This window comes from Lepus europaeus, chromosome 18, assembly GCF_033115175.1.
Source record: "Lepus europaeus isolate LE1 chromosome 18, mLepTim1.pri, whole genome shotgun sequence".
NCBI classification, from domain to species: domain Eukaryota; kingdom Metazoa; phylum Chordata; class Mammalia; order Lagomorpha; family Leporidae; genus Lepus; species Lepus europaeus.
Genome location: NC_084844.1, coordinates 25,926,094 through 25,943,847, shown reverse-complemented (window position 1 = coordinate 25,943,847; position 17,754 = coordinate 25,926,094). Strand labels below are relative to the sequence as shown.

The window sequence follows — 17,754 nt, the reverse complement described above, 5'->3', positions numbered from 1 at the left end:
CTGGCAAACACGTTCTTCCTGTTTGGGAGGCAGGAGTGCCCTGCTGGGGGCCTGGAGGTGGGACTTCAACTCCCTGGGGGGTGCAGATCGCCAACAGTCTGTTCTCTCAAGGCTTCCAAAGGGCCAGAGGGCAGATGAGGGAGACCCCTGAGACCAGGGTGAGGGGGGCCGCCTCCTTTCTTCATTCCCCACCCCCACACTCACCCACCACGAGGAGGGCAATGCTGAGCCCAGGTTTCACACAGGAGTGCTCAGGGGACAGTGTTCAAATGCAGATTCCTGGGTCCAGCCTACGAGACTTGTATTTTCAGCAGGTTTGGGGCAGGGCCCGGGCATCTGTATTTCCACCCAGCATCCAGTACCTTTGATGCTAATAATAGCCTTGAAGCACACCAAGGAGGAGCGCCACAGGCCCTGAGGGGAGGGGACGCCTAGGGACACCCCACCCCTCACGTCTGGGGAGGGCAGGGGGTCGCCCTGAGACCCCGCGGGCTGGGTTGCCCCCTCCCAGTACGTCTTGGGGGTGCGGTGATGTGGGTCGCGAGAAGCCTCAGTCTGCGGCTGAGATGGAAGGGTCGAAGAGGGTTCCCCTCCAACGACGGGCGTGGGAGGCCGCGAGTTCGGACGGAGGGGAAGGGGAGGGCTCACGGGCTCCGGGCCCGGAAATCCGATCCCTTTAGGACCCAGAGGTGCCAGTCCCCCAGCGGCGGCGGCGAGAAGGGCAGCCGCTCGGTCTCCGGCAGCCGCCGCTCGGGCAGAGCGAGAGAAAGACGCGAGGCTCGGGGCGCGGGGGGGAGGGAGGGAGGGAGGGAGGCGCGGCGGCGGAGCGGCCCCGGCCGGCGGAGCAGCCATGGGCGCCGGGGTACCGGGCCCCCCGAGAGCCGAGGCCCCCGGCCCGAGTGGCGGGCGCCCGGGCTGCCAGCCTTGCTGACACCGCCTCGGACGATGTGAGCCGGCGCCGCCGCCGCTGCTTCGCGGGCAGGGCGCGCGGTCCCACCGGCCCCGGCCGCCGCCGCTCTCGTAATTTGGGTGGGGGCGAGCGGGCCAGGCCGCCCGGGGTTTGAGGGGCTGGCTGTCCCCGGCAGCTTGGTTGGGGGAGGCGGCCCACACTGGGCGCCCGCTGGGAGGTTTTTTTTTTTTTTTTTTTAAGCGAGGTTAACTGTTTTTGGCAGCTTGCTTTTTGAAGGACCCTAAAAAAAAAAAGGGCCTTTCCGGGGGCTTTTTTCTTCGGGGGGAGGGGGCGGCGGTCCCGACTTGGCCAGCCGCCTGTCGGAGGGGGGTCGCGGGGAGCGGGGGGATGCGAACCCGGCTCCCCCCACCATGATGAAGACGGAGCCGCGGGGGCCCGGGGGTCCCCTCCGGAGCGCCTCCCCGCACCGCAGCGCCTACGAGGCGGGCATCCAGGCGCTCAAGCAGCCCGATGCGCCCGGGCCCGACGAGGCACCCAAGGCGGCCCACCACAAGAAATATGGCTCCAACGTCCACCGCATCAAAAGTATGTTCCTGCAGATGGGCACGACGGCGGGGCCGCCGGGCGAGGCGGGCGGCGGCGCGGGCCTGGCCGAGGCCCCCCGGGCGTCCGAGCGCGGCGTGCGCCTGTCGCTGCCGCGGGCCAGCAGCCTGAACGAGAACGTGGACCACAGCGCCCTGCTCAAGCTGGGCACCAGCGTGTCCGAGCGCGTGAGCCGCTTCGACTCCAAGCCCGCGCCCTCGGCGCAGCCCGCGCCGCCGCCGCACCCGCCATCCCGCCTGCAGGAGACGCGGAAGCTGTTCGAGCGGAGCGCTCCCGCGGCCGCAGGCGGCGACAAGGAGGCCGCGGCGCGGCGGCTGCTGAGGCAGGAGCGCGCCGGCCTGCAGGACCGGAAGCTGGACGTCGTGGTCCGCTTCAACGGCAGCACGGAGGCGCTGGACAAGCTGGACGCCGACGCCGTGTCGCCCACGGTCAGCCAGCTGAGCGCCGTCTTCGAAAAGGCCGACTCGAGGACCGGCCTCCACCGCGGGCCCGGGGCCCCCAGGGCTGCGGCCGCAGGGGCTCCCCCGGTCAACTCCAAGCTGGTCAGCAAGCGGTCCCGGGTGTTTCAGCCGCCGCCGCCACCGCCGCCGGCAGCGCCGGCCGCCCCGGCCGCCCCGTCGGGGGAGACCCCGGCCGAGAAGGAGCGCGGCCCCGGCGGGCAGCAGCCCCCGCAGCACCGAGTGGCCCCCGCCCGCCCGCCCCCCAAGCCCCGGGAGGTGCGCAAAATTAAGCCGGTGGAGGTGGAGGAGAGCGGGGAGTCGGAGGCTGAGTCGGCGCCCGGGGAAGTGATCCAGGCCGAAGTGACGGTCCACGCGGCCCTGGAGAATGGCGGCCCCTCGACGGCCACAGCCAGCGCCGCGCCCGAGGAGCCCAAGGCCCCAGCTGCCCCCGAAGACGAGGCTGCGGCGACGGTGGCAGCGCCAGAGACGGGGGTGGGCAACTCCCGGGTCCCGGATGCGGCCCCTGAGGAGGCCGATGAGTCCAAGAAGGAGGACTTCTCGGAGGCGGACTTGGTGGACGTGAGCGCCTACAGTGGACTCGGGGAGGACTCGGGGGGCAGCGCCCTGGAGGAGGACGACGAAGACGAGGAGGAGGATGGGGAGCCCCCCTACGAGCCCGAGTCAGGGTGCGTGGAGATCCCCGGGCTGTCGGAGGAAGAGGACCCGGCCCCCAGCCGGAAGATCCATTTCAGCACCGCGCCCATCCAAGTGAGTGCGCCCACCCCGCCCCCGCGCCGCCCCTGCCACGTGCGCCGCCTACGCCTCGCCTCGCCAGCCGGCTTTGGCAGGCTGAGTCAGCCACTGCCACCCAGCCCCCTTCCCAGGAGCTCCCACCCTCAGGGGCGCCCGGGGGGAGTTCCAGCTGTTTGTCAGAGGGGACGATCTTCAGGTCTGGGCCCGAGGTGGCCTGCCCTGACCTGCCTTCGGCCCGGCGCTCCTCCGCCCCCCCCCCCCCGCCCCGCCCATGCCGGCCCTGGGACACCTGCTTTCCCTTCCTCGCCCAGGCATTCCTTCCTGCAGAAGCTTCCAGAGGTTGGGGTTTGCGTGGGGTGAGGGAGCCAGTGGCTCCTTTCCCCTGGGGAGAGAGAGGATCCCCCAGAGAGGAGCGGGATGGGGAGTGGAGGAGAGAGCCCGCAACTTCCCAGAATGAAGGTGGAGGGAAAGGCGGCCCTTCCTCCAGCACGTCTGTGCCCCCTCCCGGCTTTGCAGAACTGAAAGAGGGAAGTGGTTCTGAGGGTGAACCGGGGACTGTGACCATGTGACTAGGGCTGGGGCCTTGTTCCCAGGGGTCTGTGCTGGGTCAGGGGGGGTGGGGGCCGGGGCGGGCCTTGGGCAGGAAGGAGAAGGGGGTGGGGCGGTGGAATCCCCAGGGTGCCTGGCAGCCGCCAGCATGCCTTTGCTCTTGGCTGCACAATGGGACAGCCGCCCATGGCCTTGGCAGTCGTCCTTCCCCAGGGCTCCTGCCACATTCTCTGGTGTCCTAAAAGAGGAGTGGAAGCTGCCCCTTGGTGGGGTCTCCCCCCACGTCCACCACTGTTGGTGATAGGTTTGTGGGCTAGGCCAGTGGCTTTGAGATCCTCAGAACAGTACTGCCAGGGAGGGGCTATCCCCTGGGAAGAAGGGAGCAGCCTGAGCCTCCCCCACCCACACTTGACTGGCCCACACTCAGCCCCCATGAGCCTCTCTCCCTGCCCCAGGCTCAGCTGTGCCCAGTCCCAGGCCCACCCCCTGAGAGTGTCCAGGTCCCTGGACCTCCTTAGCTGGACCTTGCCCAGCGTTTACCTTCCCCAGCCAACCCCCATCTGTTTGCTTGTAGTTTCCATGACTACTCTGGACACTGAGCTACCCAAGTTCTCACCACCACCACCACCCCCCCCGCCCCTCTCCCACCTCCCTGCCAGCAAGAGGCTCACAAGGTTACAGGGGAGAGGCTGCTGCCCTCCTCCCAAGCCCGCCCCTCCCCTGGCCTGAGACCTGGTGTGCAGGCAGTGGGATGCCCGAGGGACTGAGGGTTGTGGTGTTCTTGGGAGGGAGTCAGGATCCCACCACCACCACCACCACCACCACCAGTTCTTGGCGCGGCCTCCTGCCCTCAGAGCTGTGTGGCCTGGGCCTCTGTCGGTCTATATCTGACACTTTACCCTGATTACCTGGCAAAAAATAGCACATGATTTAGAGCAGTGCTTCCCGACTCCCTGGTGGCCCCGGAGCCGGCCTGCCCAGTGCGGAGCCGGGGTGTGTGATGTGGCCCTCGCGTGTCTGAGCTGCCGTCTTGCTGGGAATTTCATTCTCTCCACCCTGGCTCAGGGGACCTGGTTGTGCGTCTCTCTGACCCCACCGCTTCACTGGGTTCATGTCCCACCAGTGACCCAACTGTTAACCCTTACAGAGGTGACACTTCCTGTGCAGGCAGAGGAGCTGAATGTAGATTGTCACCTGTGGAAGCGGGACAGGGCCCAGAGCCCCCTGGTGGGGGCAGGGGGGTGCCTGCAGGGGGCAGGGTTTGAAAGGTGATTGCCATTCCACAGGCGGAGAAATGACTGGAGCGGGGCAAGGCCAGGACAGGGTGTTTTGGAGGTCACAGTGAGACTGTGTCCCGGTGTGCACCCGCGGAGGGGTCTTGTTGACCCAGGAGAGGGATGCCATGAGGGCACCCTCCCCCCGGAGCAGAGCCCAGGGGTCGGGAGACTCAGATGCAGAAGTGAGCAAAGCCAGTTTGCTGAGTCCACGGCCTGGGACACCTGTGTGCAAGGGGACAAAGTCACCGGTGGCCCGTCCACCAGAGCCCAGCCAGGTGCCGGCCTTTCCTGCCCTGCCACTGGCTAACCCCGGGTGTGACCTTGGGCATCAGACCTGGCATCTTGGACTGTTTGCAGAGCAGGGGTCTCCAGGGGGTCTGGGGCCCCTGGCCAGGTGGGAGAAAGGTACATTAGCCGCTGCCCCACGCACGGATGAGCTTCAGCTTCCCTCATGGCTGTGAAATCCAGGGCACAGAGCTCGGTGACCACAGAGGCCCCTCCCAGCTGTGCTGCTCCTCCTAGGAGCACCCTGCCCCCTCACCCTGGGGCAATGAGCCTGTGTGCAGGGGGGTGGGAATGACAGGGAGCCGGCCCCAACAAAGGCTGGGACACAAGAGTGCCGCTGCCCGCCAAGGTGCCCATGGGGCCTGTGCTGCTGCAGAGGGGGCCCTGGCGGGGGTCTTGGGGGAAACGGTGTCCCAGTCCAGCTCCTTTGGTCTGGGCCCCCGCTGCTGTGCGCCTCCTGCCCCTCGGTCTCCAAGGGCTGCCATCCTGTCTCTGGCGGCAGTGGTACCCCAGGTGGTATGCGTTAGCCTCCAGCTGGGGGAACCCATGCTGGATTGGGCACCCCAAGGAGCCCCTGCCCTGCCGTTCTTGTTCTTTCTGGAAGGGTTGGAGCCAGCACGGTCCCTTTTTTGCGACAGGGGGGAAAGGAGATGGCAGAGGGGTGTGGGGGAGGGGCCTTGGAGCCCCCGGGCCCTGGGTTTGCTGTGGACAGTGTCAGAGATGCTGCCCCTCCACAGTCCCCTTGGTTTTGCCAGGCGGAGGAGAGAGAGAGCCGCTCTCCTGGAGGTGAGGGCGGTTAGGGCCCAGCTTTCACTCACCCCTGCTGCTGCCCGCCCTCTGGGGACCCTCAGGGTCCTCCCTGGGTGGGAGCTGGGTCCTGGGTGCCTCTGCCTCTCTCCACCCCTGGCTCCTGCTCCCTCCCCGCTCCCATCTGGCATCCTCCCCATCCCCCCTACCCGTCTCCCCTCCTCCTCTTCCCCTCTGTGCTCAGCCTGTTCCTTCTCTGGGTGCTCTCTCTGTCCACCCTCGCCTCTGCCCGGCTCTGAGTCCCCGGCTCTGGCCTGGGCTCAGCTCCTCAGTGCCCGTCTGTCTGGGCTTGTCCTGCTGTTCCTGCTGCAGGCAGGGCCTGTGCCGGTCGGTGCTGCAGAGTGGGTCAGGCAAGACGGGCTTCCTCTCCCTGGCCCGCCATCAGCTGCAGAACCACAGGGGCCTTCGCTGAGAGCTGGGGGCGAGGCAGGGCTGCCTGGGGACGGGGAGAAGGCGTGTGGCAGTGGGGAGCAGGGCATCGGGCGGGGACTCAGCCTGCCTCCCAGCCTCCTGGTGCCAGTTCCGCCCCTGCCCTGCTGCCGGCCTCTCTGACGAGCCGCCCCCTCCCCAGGTGTTCAGCACCTACTCCAACGAGGACTACGATCGGCGCAACGAGGACGTGGACCCCATGGCGGCCTCGGCCGAGTACGAGCTGGAGAAGCGTGTGGAGCGGCTGGAGCTGTTCCCTGTGGAGCTGGAGAAGGGTGAGTAGCTGGGCCGGCCCCAGGGCCCCCCTCTGACACCAACTTTGGCCCTGTGCCTTCCCGTGGGTGCCCTGCAGCCCTCGGGGACTCCAGCCTGACCCAAACACACACCTCCAGCCCAGCCGCGCAGCCTTGTTTGCTCATGTAGTGCAGAGGTCACAGTTGAGCGCTGTGTGCCGGGTCCTGGTCGGGATCAGGTGTCGCCTCAGGGCCCAAGGATGGAGCAGTCTCCTGTCACTGTGTCCTTACAGCTCTGCCCTGCTGGGAAGAAGGAGAGGGCTGCAGTGGCCGCGACCGCAGGGGTCCTGAGCAGTCGGGACAGGCTCACCGAGGAAGTGGGGCTTGAGTTGAGCTCCGGGACCAAGGCTTTGGGGAGGAGGAGGAGAGACAGTGCAGACCTGGGAGTGTTTCTCTTAGAGGGCTTGGGCGCCGTTAACAGGTGGGAAAGGGATTCTAGGGCAGCCAACGCTCACCAGGGGCTGGGGCCAGACCGTCCTGCGTGGGCGGCAGCGGTGGCAGGGAAGGGAGTCCGCAGGGTCTGGAGGTTGTTTGGCTTGGGTGGAGGCTGGGGGGAAGAATCCGGGACCTCCCGGACCTGGCAGCCAGTGGTGGTGCCCACCAGTGAGTGAGTGTGGGGGGGTCAGGAGTTCAGGCGGGGCAGGTGTGGCAGGCAGAGGAAGGCCCCAAAGCTGTGAGTAGAGACCAGGCCGCCTGGAGAGGGGGGACCAAAGGGCTCAGGATCAGGCCCCATCACGGCCACCCCAGAGGCCTAGCCACACCCTACTCCGCCTACGCAAGCCTCCACCTGGCAGTACACCACCCTGGGCACACCCTGGGCACACCCTGCCGCTTGCAGCCCTTTGGAAGGGGCAAAGGGCAACCAGCGACCCAAAAGCCTTCCCTGGTGGCTCAGCAACCGGGTAGGGGGTGGGCAGGCCATGCCCCTACCCCAGTGACAGGACATCCCTGAGCATGGGGACTGCCTCCTGACATAGGGCTGCGTGCTGCCGGGAGGGCTCGGGGTGGGGGACTCTCCCCCGACCTCTGGCATCTCCCCTCCCCTTCCTTCTTCCAGACTCCGAGGGCCTAGGCATCAGCATCATCGGCATGGGGGCTGGGGCCGACATGGGTCTGGAGAAGCTGGGCATCTTCGTCAAGACAGTGACCGAGGGCGGCGCGGCTCATCGTGATGGCAGGTACCACCCCCCTCCGCCCTACCGGCGGTCATCAGTGGGGTCCGCACTGACGGGTATGGGCGGCTTCTGTGCTCTGGGCGTGGTGGGGGCGTGTGTGGAGTACAGGGCCCTGACACCCCTGCCGTGGTGCTTGCACTCCAGGGGAGGGGAGGGCTAGTGAAATTGGGGTGCTGTGTGTCCTGGCTGCAGGTGGGTGTTGGGCCTTGGTAGGGCGCCTGCGCCGTGGAGGCTGTGTCTGGAGGGCACTTGAGCATCCCCACACACACACACCCTGCTGTCCATGAGGATTCGGACGGTGTAGCGAGGTAGACAGGCATTAAGGCAGTGGGCACGCTTGCCCAAGGCGCGGAATGGGAAAACGTGGAGTACCACGATGGCATGATGCAGGAGGGCTTGACCTCTGGGACTCGGGAGGAGCTGAGTGCTGTGGTGGACACAGGGTTGGCTGGGCTGAGGGAGAGCAGGGGCTGCTGCAGCCCGGAGGGCAGAGGAGACCCAGGTGTCCATGTGGCTGGACCAGCGCGGAGATGTTCTGGCAATGGACTGCGCTACGCTGAGGGCATGTGCGTGGGCCAGCGTGGAGGGTCTGCGGGTGGAGGGTTGAGTTCTGTGGGACAGAAAGGTCAGGGGCAGCCAGCCTGCTGACTGATGTTGGCTTTTCTGCTATGTATGTGTTAACAGCACAGGAAGGACCGTGGGGGTGGGAAGGGCGACAGGGCACCCTCAGGGTAGCTGCGAGGGGTTGATGTCAGGGGTCCCTGGTGGTACCTCCCCATGCACAGATGCAGAGTGGCCTGGTGGGAACTGGGTGACTGGGGTCACGTTGCTAGAGGTGAGGTTGCCCCGTCCAGGGGACTTCTGCTTGTCGTGGTCCAGGTGGTGTGGGGGGTGCAGAGAGAAGAAGGGCGACAGCCCCTCCTGCCCCGACCTCAAACTTTCTAGAGTCTTCTTTTTTTTTTATTTTTAAAGATTTAGTTATAGGCCGGCGCCGTGGCTCAACAGGCTAATCCTCCGCCTTGCGGCGCCGGCACACCGGGTTCTAGTCCCGGTCGGGGCACCGATCCTGTCCCGGTTGCCCCTCTTCCAGGCCAGCTCTCTGCTGTGGCCAGGGAGTGCAGTGGAGGAGGGCCCAAGTGCTTGGGCCCTGCACCCCATGGGAGACCAGGAGAAGCACCTGGCTCCTGCCATCGGAACAGTGCGGTGCGCCGGCCGCAGCGCGCTACCGCGGCGGCCATTGGAGGGTGAACCAACGGCAAAAGGAAGACCTTTCTCTCTGTCTCTCTCTCACTGTCCACTCTGCCTGTCAAAAAAAAAAAAAAGATTTATTTATTTATTTGCAAGTCAGAGTTACACAGAGAGGAGAGGGAGAGGGAGAGAGAGAGAGAGAGAGGTCTTCCATCCTCTGGTTCACTCCCCAATTGGCCACAACGGCTGGAGCTGCACTGATCTGAAGCCAGGAACCAGGAGCTTCTTCCAGGTCTCCCATGCAGGTGCAGGGACCCAAGGACTTGGGCCATCTTCTACTGCTTTCCCAGGCCATAATAGAGAGTGGGTTGGAAGTGGGGCAGCCGGGTCTTGTACTGACACCCATATGGGATACCAGTACTACAGGTGGCAGCTTTACCCGCTACGCCACAGCACCGGCCCCTCAAGAGCTTTCCAGTTGTTGCTGGTTGGCTTGGGGGTGTGTGTGTGCATGAATTTGTCCACGGGCGTGGGCCCATGTGGAGATGTGAGCCATTCTTTCCTTCCTGTTTGGGAATCCTGAGAGAAGGCCGGGAGCTCCCAGGGAGGTGGCAGCGGAGGGAGGAGGTGGCCCAGAGTCCCCCACCTTCCTTCCTCTCTGGGCAGGCTAGAACACCCGCCTCTCCCTGTGGCAAGGAGGACAGGAGCGGTGGGTATACAGAGTGTATATGGGGGGCCAAGAGGTGGGTTGCACTGTATTGGGTGCGGGATGCTGGGTGGAGGGGCACCCAGGCATTGGGAGCCAAGACACCTGTGGACTCAGGTGTGTGCCGAGACGCCTGTGTAAGAGGGCAGCATGACACACGTGTGCTGCTGGGCCCCTGCTGTGTGCCTGGCAGAGGTGAGTTCTGTGATGGAGGAGGCGACAAGGGTGACTGTCATGGGACGTGTACCCAGCTCCTCTGCCGGGCCTGGACACCTGCGTCTCTTGGCTTACCCAGCTCTTCCTCCCCACACTGGTGGGCCTAGCCCCATGCGTCTTATGCAGGACGACAACGTCCCAGGTCCCTGTGGGAACTGCTCATTGATGTACCAATGGGAGGGGTCACCCCAGCCCCATGGTTCCACTCTTGACCCCTTTACGTGTGCGCATGCATGTGTGTGAACTGATAAATCTGTTGTGAGGTTGTAGAAATGCATTTTTTAAAAAGATTTATTTGAGAGTTAGAGTTAACAGAGAGAGGGAGAGACAGAGAGAAAGGTCTTCCATTCACTGGCTCACTCCCCAAATGGCTACAACAGCTGGAGCTGGGCCGATCTGAAGCCAGGAGCCAGAGCTTCTTCTGAGTCTCCCACGTGGGTGCAGGGGCTCAAAGACTTAGACCATCTTCTACTGCTTTCCCAGGCCATAGCAGAGAGCTGGGTGGGAAGTAGAGCAGCTGGGACTGGAACCGGCGCTAACACTGCAGGTGGAGGCTTAACCTACTGTGCCACAGCACTGGCCCCCGTGGTTCCACTCTTGACCCTTTGCCTGTGTGCATTTGTGTGTGAATTGATAAGTCTATTGTAAGATTACAGAAATGCATTTGACTTGAGCGCCTTTCTTGCCTTTTTACAAAGGTTATGGGATTTCTTAAGAGTAGCTGTGACATTTCAGATTCCCTTAGGCAGCGTGTGTGTTTGCTGTTTCCTTGTTGGCTTGCATCTGTGTTCATGCATTTCTCAAAGATGATGTGAGTCCCTCTGGACCTCCTAACCCACGTCGCCTCCCCTAGGATCCAGGTGAACGACCTCCTGGTGGAGGTGGACGGCACGAGTCTGGTGGGCGTGACCCAGAGCTTTGCGGCCTCTGTGCTCCGGAACACCAAGGGCCGTGTGCGGTGAGAGCCCCAAGGGGTGGGGTCGGGGAGGCTGGGCCCTCCCGCAGCCGCTGGGCCCCCTGCCCTCGGCCTGTTCAGCTCTGGGCAGCCGGGCTCCTGGGCGAGTTCCGCTGACTGCTGCCCACGGGGCCTGCTGTGCACGAAGTTCTGCCCCAGCCTGCCTTCCCACGCCCAGCTCCCAGATTAATGCCGCCACTGGGGCTCAGGCTTCTAGGCCCACTGTCCATGCACCTCCAAACCGTCCTCTGCTGCTGCCTGGGCCTGACTCCAAATGGGAGCTGTGTAGGGGAGCGCCGATCATGCCAGCTCCCCTTGTCTGGAACTACATCCCTCCCCTCTGGAAAGACCAACCGCACCCCGGGCTGTGCATTCAGGGCATGGATTCGGGGTGCCCCCAGGAAAGGGTGGTGAAGAGAAACAGGATGTGGGTGGCCCTGGGGGGGAGGGGCTGGTGCCTGGAAGTCCCACTGCTTCCTCTCCATCCTAATCTCCAGTCACCATCGTCCCGCCCCTTCCTGAAGCGCAGGAGCTTGGAGCCTACCCAAGACAGCTCCATAGTCCCCGCCCTGCTGGCATGGGTCATCCTCACCATTCCCCTGCCTCGCTTTCCCCACACGGTGCCTCCTGCACTAGCAGCTCCTGAGCTCACAGCCCCTGCAGCCCAGCCCAAAGTTTGGTGGACAGCACCCTCCTCCAGAGCTGGCTGGGAAGGCTCATGGGCCTGCCTGCCTCCCGCCTCCCCCCGGGAGGAAACCCAGTAAGGTCCCCCAGCTCTTCCATTCATTATTAATCCTTGGCAGCCTCTGGACTCAGCCCTCTTGTTTCACCTCCCCTGGGAGGGCCTGGATTTCGAGAGGGGAGCACCAGCAGGGAGGATGGTGACATCACACAGCTGAGGACAGAGGCCTGCGGATGACACCGGTGCCCCTGCAGGTTTATGATTGGCCGGGAGCGGCCCGGAGAGCAGAGCGAAGTGGCCCAGCTAATTCAGCAGACCCTGGAGCAGGAGCGATGGCAGCGGGAGATGATGGAACAGAGATACGCCCAGTATGGGGAGGATGACGAGGAGGTAGGTGGTGCTGGCCTGACTGCTGGGGAGATTGCCCCCTGGTGGCCAGATACAGCATTACAGCCATCCGCCTCTGCGGCTTTCCCAGACCCCCCCTAGAGAACCCCAAAGTGACATTCTGTATCCCTGGGAGCCTAGGGGTTACACCCTCTGTGTTTGGAGAGCCTTCGTGGTCTCACAAGGAAAACACAGCTCCCTCCAAGATCGTGCACCCTCGAGGGGCTCTTCTCGGGTCTAATCTGAGGAGGGAGGCAGGTCCGGACCACAGAGGATCTGTGTGTAGTATGAAGGGGATACACAGGCTGTGTCTTCCGGTCCCAGGCTTCTAGGGGGCGCCACCCCTGCCTGCAGGGGCCTCCCCTGGCCATCACGGAAGACACAGACCATGAGGGGAGGCCTGGATCATGCCCAGGGGTGCTCCCAGTCTGACCCAGGCAAACCTGTCTTCCTTGGCAGACGGGGGAATATGCCACCGACGAGGAGGAGGAGCTGAGCCCCACGTTCCCAGGTGGCGAGGTGGCCATCGAGGTGTTTGAGCTAGCGGAGAACGAGGACGCGCTGTCCCCTGTGGACATGGAGCCCGAGAAGCTGGTGCACAAGTTCAAGGAGGTGGGGGCCTGGGCTGGGGGTGGAGCAGCAGGCCGGCCTCCTGCCCTTGGCGCCGCCCACCCCGGCTGGAGCTGAGTGCCCGTCCCTCTGCCCGCAGCTGCAGATCAAACATGCTGTGACCGAGGCGGAGATCCAGCAGCTCAAGAGAAAGGTGAGAGCCGTGATGATGGTAAGACCTGCGGTGGCATGGGTGGTGTGTGTGCACGTGTGGGAAGGTGAGAGCCGTAATGATGGTAAGACGTGTGGTGGCGTGGGTGGTGCGTGTGCACGTGTGGGGCATTGGTGTGCAGCATGTGTGCTGTTCGTGTGGACTGAAGAACAGCGTGTGAGGGCCAGGGGACCCTGCACCTGCCTGCACTGACACTTGCACACCACCTGTAGGCATCCACGGGAGCACACTCCCCAGGGGCAAGGGGACACAGTAGAGCTTGAGTTCTGTGCCCATCTGCTCTTCCACTCCCTGCTGTGTGCCTCAGTCTCTCCATCTGTAAAATGGGGTGATTATCACAGCGACACCTTAGGAGCCTGGAAGAACTAAAGGAGACAGCAGCTGGGAAGTCCTGAGCATGGTGTGTGGCACGTCACAGGTAAAAGCCAAAGCCATAAGCTGCCGTACTGAGCACCCTGAGTCACACCCCACACTCCAGATGTCTGTGTGGCCACACTGTCCCCCACGTGGCCTCCATCTCCAGGCCCAGTGACAAGTACGGCTGCTCAGAGGCACAGGCCCAGACCTGTGCCAGCCTGGGCTCAGGCAAGTGGTAGCCACGCACCTGGACACCGAGAGACACTATCACGGAGAGCTGGGGCTCACGTCTCACTGTGGCGTCACCTCCGGGGTCATCAGCCTGAGTCTGTTCCCTCGGACCCCCTAGTCCAGGAAGAGGCCTCCGGACACGCCTTCTCACCTGGGCAGGCCACGTGGCACTGCTGATGCTGACACCGCCAGCCAGCGCCACTCACAGACCTGCAGATGGGGCTCGTACACATGTGCATGCAGGCGCACTGGGTACCAGCACAGGCACGCACATGGCCACTGCCGGGGCCTGCACGACATGAGTCTCAATCCCAGTGGGGCTTCCGGTGTGGTAGGGAGAGACAGGTGTCCAGGGGCCGTGCACACAGGTGCATGCGCACCCAGCGCACGTTGGGGAGAGTGAAGCTGGGCCGGCCTCCAGAGGAAGGCAGGGCTTAGAGGCAGAAGGCAGGGCCCTCTTGACAATGCAGTGACCCGGAGCTTGGCAGCTGTGCTGGGAGGAGGCCTGCAGGGCTGTGGCCGCTCTTTCTGAGGGGAGAGCGAGGTGGGGCAGGCTGGACTGCCAGGGTTGGGCCGTGGCAGGCCGCGCGTGGCTGTGTGGCCGTGGGAGTTTTAGGTCACTGCCTGCAGAACAGGAGGGTGAGGGTGAGCAGGACCTGGAGGCAGGCAGACTGGGCAGAGGCCTGGGCAGTGTCCTGGCAAGGCCAACGAGCACTGCCCAGGGTACTGGCTGAGGGTGGGAAGAACTGGGTTTCCAGGGTCCCTGCTCCAGGCCAGCCGTGTGCTCGTGCATTCCATTGGCAGTGTCTGTTGGGTGCTGTTCTAGTGGCTGACACTGATGGCTGTCTTGTTACAAACGGACACTGGGTTCTGTGCAGAAGCACAGTCACTGAGCTCCCGGGAACCCAGTCCAGCTGGGGCGGGGAAGGGATCCACTGAGCCCAGAGCCAAGGGGTAAGCTGGCGGGAAATGACTAGGCTGGGGAAGAGCAGATGGGGAATATTCAAGCAGCAGGAATAGCCCATGCAAAGGTCCTGTGGCAAGTCTGTGGCTGAGGCACAGAGAGTAAGGGGCATTTGCAGCTAACAAGGGGGCAAGGCAGGCAGGGTCCTGAGAGTGCATGCTGGGATGGCTGTGAATGGGTGGTGCCTTTTGCCAGTGGTGAGCAAGCTAGGGAAGGAGGCCTAGCGTTGTGCAGGTAGGGGGTCTGGTTTGGGGCCTGGTGTCTGTGAAGAGCTAGGAGATGCGGCTGGAAGTTGAGAGCAAGGCTGGCTGAGGCTTGGGGCTCAGGGTGGGGGTGGGGCCATGCCCCTGGCAGTGAGATCCAGGACTTAGCTGTTGGGGACTGGGGGCCAGCACTGGGGTCCCTTGGGAGCTGGAAGAGCAGGAGCTCAAGAGTGTCAAGAAGCCACCGGAGCACGGGCTGCTGAGCTTGGCTAAGGCTGCGGGTGGACAGAGCGCGCTGACGGCCCTCTCCTGCCTTGCACTTGGGCCTCCTCTGTCTCACTGTAGCCCTCGCGTGCTCTCGAAGCAAGTGTCACTCCCATTTTGCAGATGGAATGGCTCAGTCTTGAGCCAGCGTTGCCTTGGCCCAAACCACAGAGCTGTCAGTGACTAACGGAGCTCTCCTGCGCTCTGGGCGGGGGGTGCTGGGAGGCTGCCTCATCCCCCCACCTCCCCTCCTCATCCCCCCACCTCCCCTCCTCATCCCCCCACCTCCCCTCCTCACCCCTCTACCTCCCTGCCTCATCCCCCCAACCCCCGCCAGGCTCGGCCAAGGAGACTTCAGAGCCGGGGGCAGGGGGTGCCACCGCTGCTGGAATCCCCTGGCGCCGTCACCCCCATCCCCACCACCAACCCAGGGCCACGCCTCCTGTCTCAGCTGCAGAGCCTGGAGCAGGAGAAGGGGCGCTGGCGGGCGGAGAAGGCTCAGCTCGAGCAGAGTGTGGAGGAGAACAAGGAGCGCATGGAGAAGCTGGAGGGTTACTGGGGTGAGGCCCAGAGCCTGTGCCAGGCCGTGGACGAGCACCTGCGGGAGACCCAGGCGCAGTACCAGGCTCTGGAGCGCAAGTACAGCAAGGCCAAGCGCCTCATCAAGGACTACCAGCAGAAGTACGTGGCGGGCCTCAGGAGGCCTGGGCAGCGCTTGGGGTGGCGGTGCGGAGCCCTGAGGTCGGGGGTGGTGGTGGTGGTGGCCTGAGCTGGGCACCAAGGGCAGCACAGGGCCAGGCCCCAGAGGTCCTGGGACAAAACCTGGGCAGAGGGGGAGGGGGAGGGTGGAGCTGAGGGCAGGGTCGAGGGTCCCGAGTCTCCCTGCACGGGAGCCAGGCCACATGCCTGCACCTTGCATGTCCCCAGGGAGATCGAGTTCCTGAAAAAGGAGACCGCCCAGCGGCGGGTTCTGGAGGAGTCGGAGCTGGCGAGGAAGGAGGAGATGGACAAGCTCCTGGACAAGGTAGGCAGGCTGCAGGGGACAGCGCGAGCCCCCACCTGTCATCTGCCCTGCGCATCCTGTGGGGAGGGGCTCCTGCTGCTGGCTGAGAGCTCAAGGTCATGGCCCCAGCAGGGAGGCAGAGGAGAGGGCCGGGGCCCATGCCCAGCACCCCCTCTCGCCTTTGTTTTTCAGATCTCAGAACTGGAAGGAAACCTGCAGACACTGAGGAATTCCAATTCTACTTAACAGGAATCATAAGCCCTTCCCATCATCCTCCCTCCCCTGTCCTCCACCACCGACCCCACCCCCTCCCAGCCTGGGGACAGGTGCCCCGACTCCCCACACCCTCCACCCCACCTCCCCCAGCTTCAGGGACCAGAGGGCCCACGTGACAGGCCTCTTTAAGATGGCCCGGGCAGACAGGTGGCTGGAAGGGCGGCCTCCTCCTTGCCCCAAGGGGCCGAGGCTGAGCGAGGGATGCTGAGGGCTGGCCTGGGTGGGTGATGGACACGAGGACCTGCAGACCAAACTGCCAGACTTCACAACCTCCAGCCTTTGTCTCTGGACTGGAATGGGGCTGGGGGCTCTCCCAGCATCTCGCCATCTGGAGGCTGCTCCCCGCCCGTGGCCTCTTGACTCGAGAGCCCACCTTCTTGGCCCTTCCCTGTCCCCCCTCGTTGTGCTGTCTGTTGCTCGACACCTCCCCTCCCTGTCCCCTATCCCAGGAGGGACAGAGTGCACCCACAGCCCAGAGGCTGGGCCCGACCTGCCCTGACCTCTGGCGTGTCCTTTGGGGAGGAGGGGGATGAGCGCAGGGCCCCGGGAGAGTCTAGGACGCCTGGTCCCCAGCTCCTCCTCTCCTGGGCAACAGCCCTCGGCTCTTGTGCCTCCGCTCTCCCAGGTGCCAAATAGCCATAGCCTCCTGGAACAGCCGTGTGGCCTCCCTGGAGTCCGGGTGTCCTGGTCATGCCTGGGAATGCCAGGAAGGGAAGGGGGGGTGGTTTGGTTTCGGGGTCCTGGCTGCAGGGACCCTGGTCATAGGTGAGGGGAGTATTTCTCACTGCCCAGGACGACACCTGGAAGCCTTGCACTCCCGTGGCAGAGACAGCCCCACGCCACCCTGTGTTCTATGCTCTGGCTGGACAGGGTTTCGCCACTTCTTGGCTCTTTGGAGCCCAGGGCTGCCCTGGCCACTTTTCTGAGCGAAACCGACTCCACTTCTCCCACTTTAACCCCAGACTGGGGCTTGGACCAAGGGAGGTGAGACCCCCCCCCAGGGTCCCCCCTTCCAGAATCCATCTCAGTTGGCCACTTTTTCATGCCCCTGCCCCAAGCCTGGGTTTCTGATCATTTTTAAAAAACGTTTTGGCTTCTTGTCCCCTGTAAATAGACCATGCCATCAATCAGTATTTCTTGCCCCCGCCTTCCCATGCCCCCACCTCCTGAAAGAGCTGGCTGTCTCCGGGCCCCGCCCTGGACCGTGGCAGAGGGAGGGGGCGGGCCGCGGGTGCCCGGCCGCCCTTCGGAGGACCGCGTCTCTGTATATAATATATATATGTATGTATTGTTCCCGGTTTTGTACGGACCATGCCCTCTGTCAGATCGCCCTCATAAAAGCAGCCCCCAGAGCCTCGCTGCATGGTCTCTTGATTTGCTGGAGTGGGGGTGGGGGGTGGTGGTCCCCACCCACCAGTGAGCCCCTAGAGCCAGCAGGCGTCCTCTCGTCCAGCATCCCCCATCAACACCCATGCTTGGTCCAGTCAGCCTGGGCAGGGCTATGGTTCCTATTGAGCGAGCTCAGCACATCCACCTGTCTTTCTCCCAGGCATCTGGAGGATTTCACAGCATGAATTAAATGTGGCCAGGTTGACCACAGCCCCTGGACTCCCAGGAGAGCCCTGCAGGGGGCTCAGGAAGGATCGCAGCAGGGGGTGGGTTGGTACAGTGCGAACCCCAGGTTCTGTGTGTCCCTCTGGGGTGGGCCTGGGAGCTCCTACGTAGTCCTAGGCTTTGCTCTGTGCCGGGAGGCCTGACACCCAGATGCTGAACTGTCCCCGGTGCTGGGACAAGGTTCGGAGTCCCAGAGGGGGGTGGGGGGGTGGGGTGTCGCCAGCCCTGAAGCGTTTGTGTTCAGGGGTGGGGGTCCCTGGGGAGTCTGGCTTTCCCCTCCATTGTGAGCAGCCCCAGGGGCAGCCCATCCCTTGATGCCTCCTGTCCTGCCAGACTCTGGCTTCATAGCTGCTGCTCAGAACTGCTAGCTCCACCCCCCGAGGCCGTGGAGGGCTGGCCCATTCCT

General features: G+C 64.2%; 1 protein-coding gene across 1 annotated transcript; it reads left to right on the top strand.

The window, feature by feature from the left end:
- Nucleotides 1-1,277: 1,277 nt before the first annotated feature.
- On the top strand, nt 1,278-17,085 carry PPP1R9B (protein phosphatase 1 regulatory subunit 9B). The gene is made up of 10 exons (XM_062175483.1): nt 1,278-2,721; nt 6,196-6,328; nt 7,404-7,524; nt 10,485-10,589; nt 11,523-11,658; nt 12,115-12,267; nt 12,365-12,418; nt 14,907-15,136; nt 15,383-15,479; nt 15,651-17,085. The coding sequence occupies exons 1-10, from the start codon at nt 1,321-1,323 to the stop codon at nt 15,702-15,704; spliced, it is 2,484 nt and encodes an 827-aa protein (XP_062031467.1). The 5' UTR covers nt 1,278-1,320; the 3' UTR covers nt 15,705-17,085.
- Nucleotides 17,086-17,754: the final 669 nt, after the last annotated feature.

Bases quoted from the DNA above. Each gene is read 5' to 3' on its own strand.
- PPP1R9B (XM_062175483.1), top strand. From the start codon at position 1,321: ATGATGAAGACGGAGCCGCGGGGGCCCGGGGGTCCCCTCCGGAGCGCC. The intron at 11,659-12,114 runs GTAGGTGGTGCT...CTTCCTTGGCAG, and splicing joins ATGGGGAGGATGACGAGGAG to ACGGGGGAATATGCCACCGA. The intron at 15,137-15,382 runs GTACGTGGCGGG...GCATGTCCCCAG, and splicing joins ATCAAGGACTACCAGCAGAA to GGAGATCGAGTTCCTGAAAA.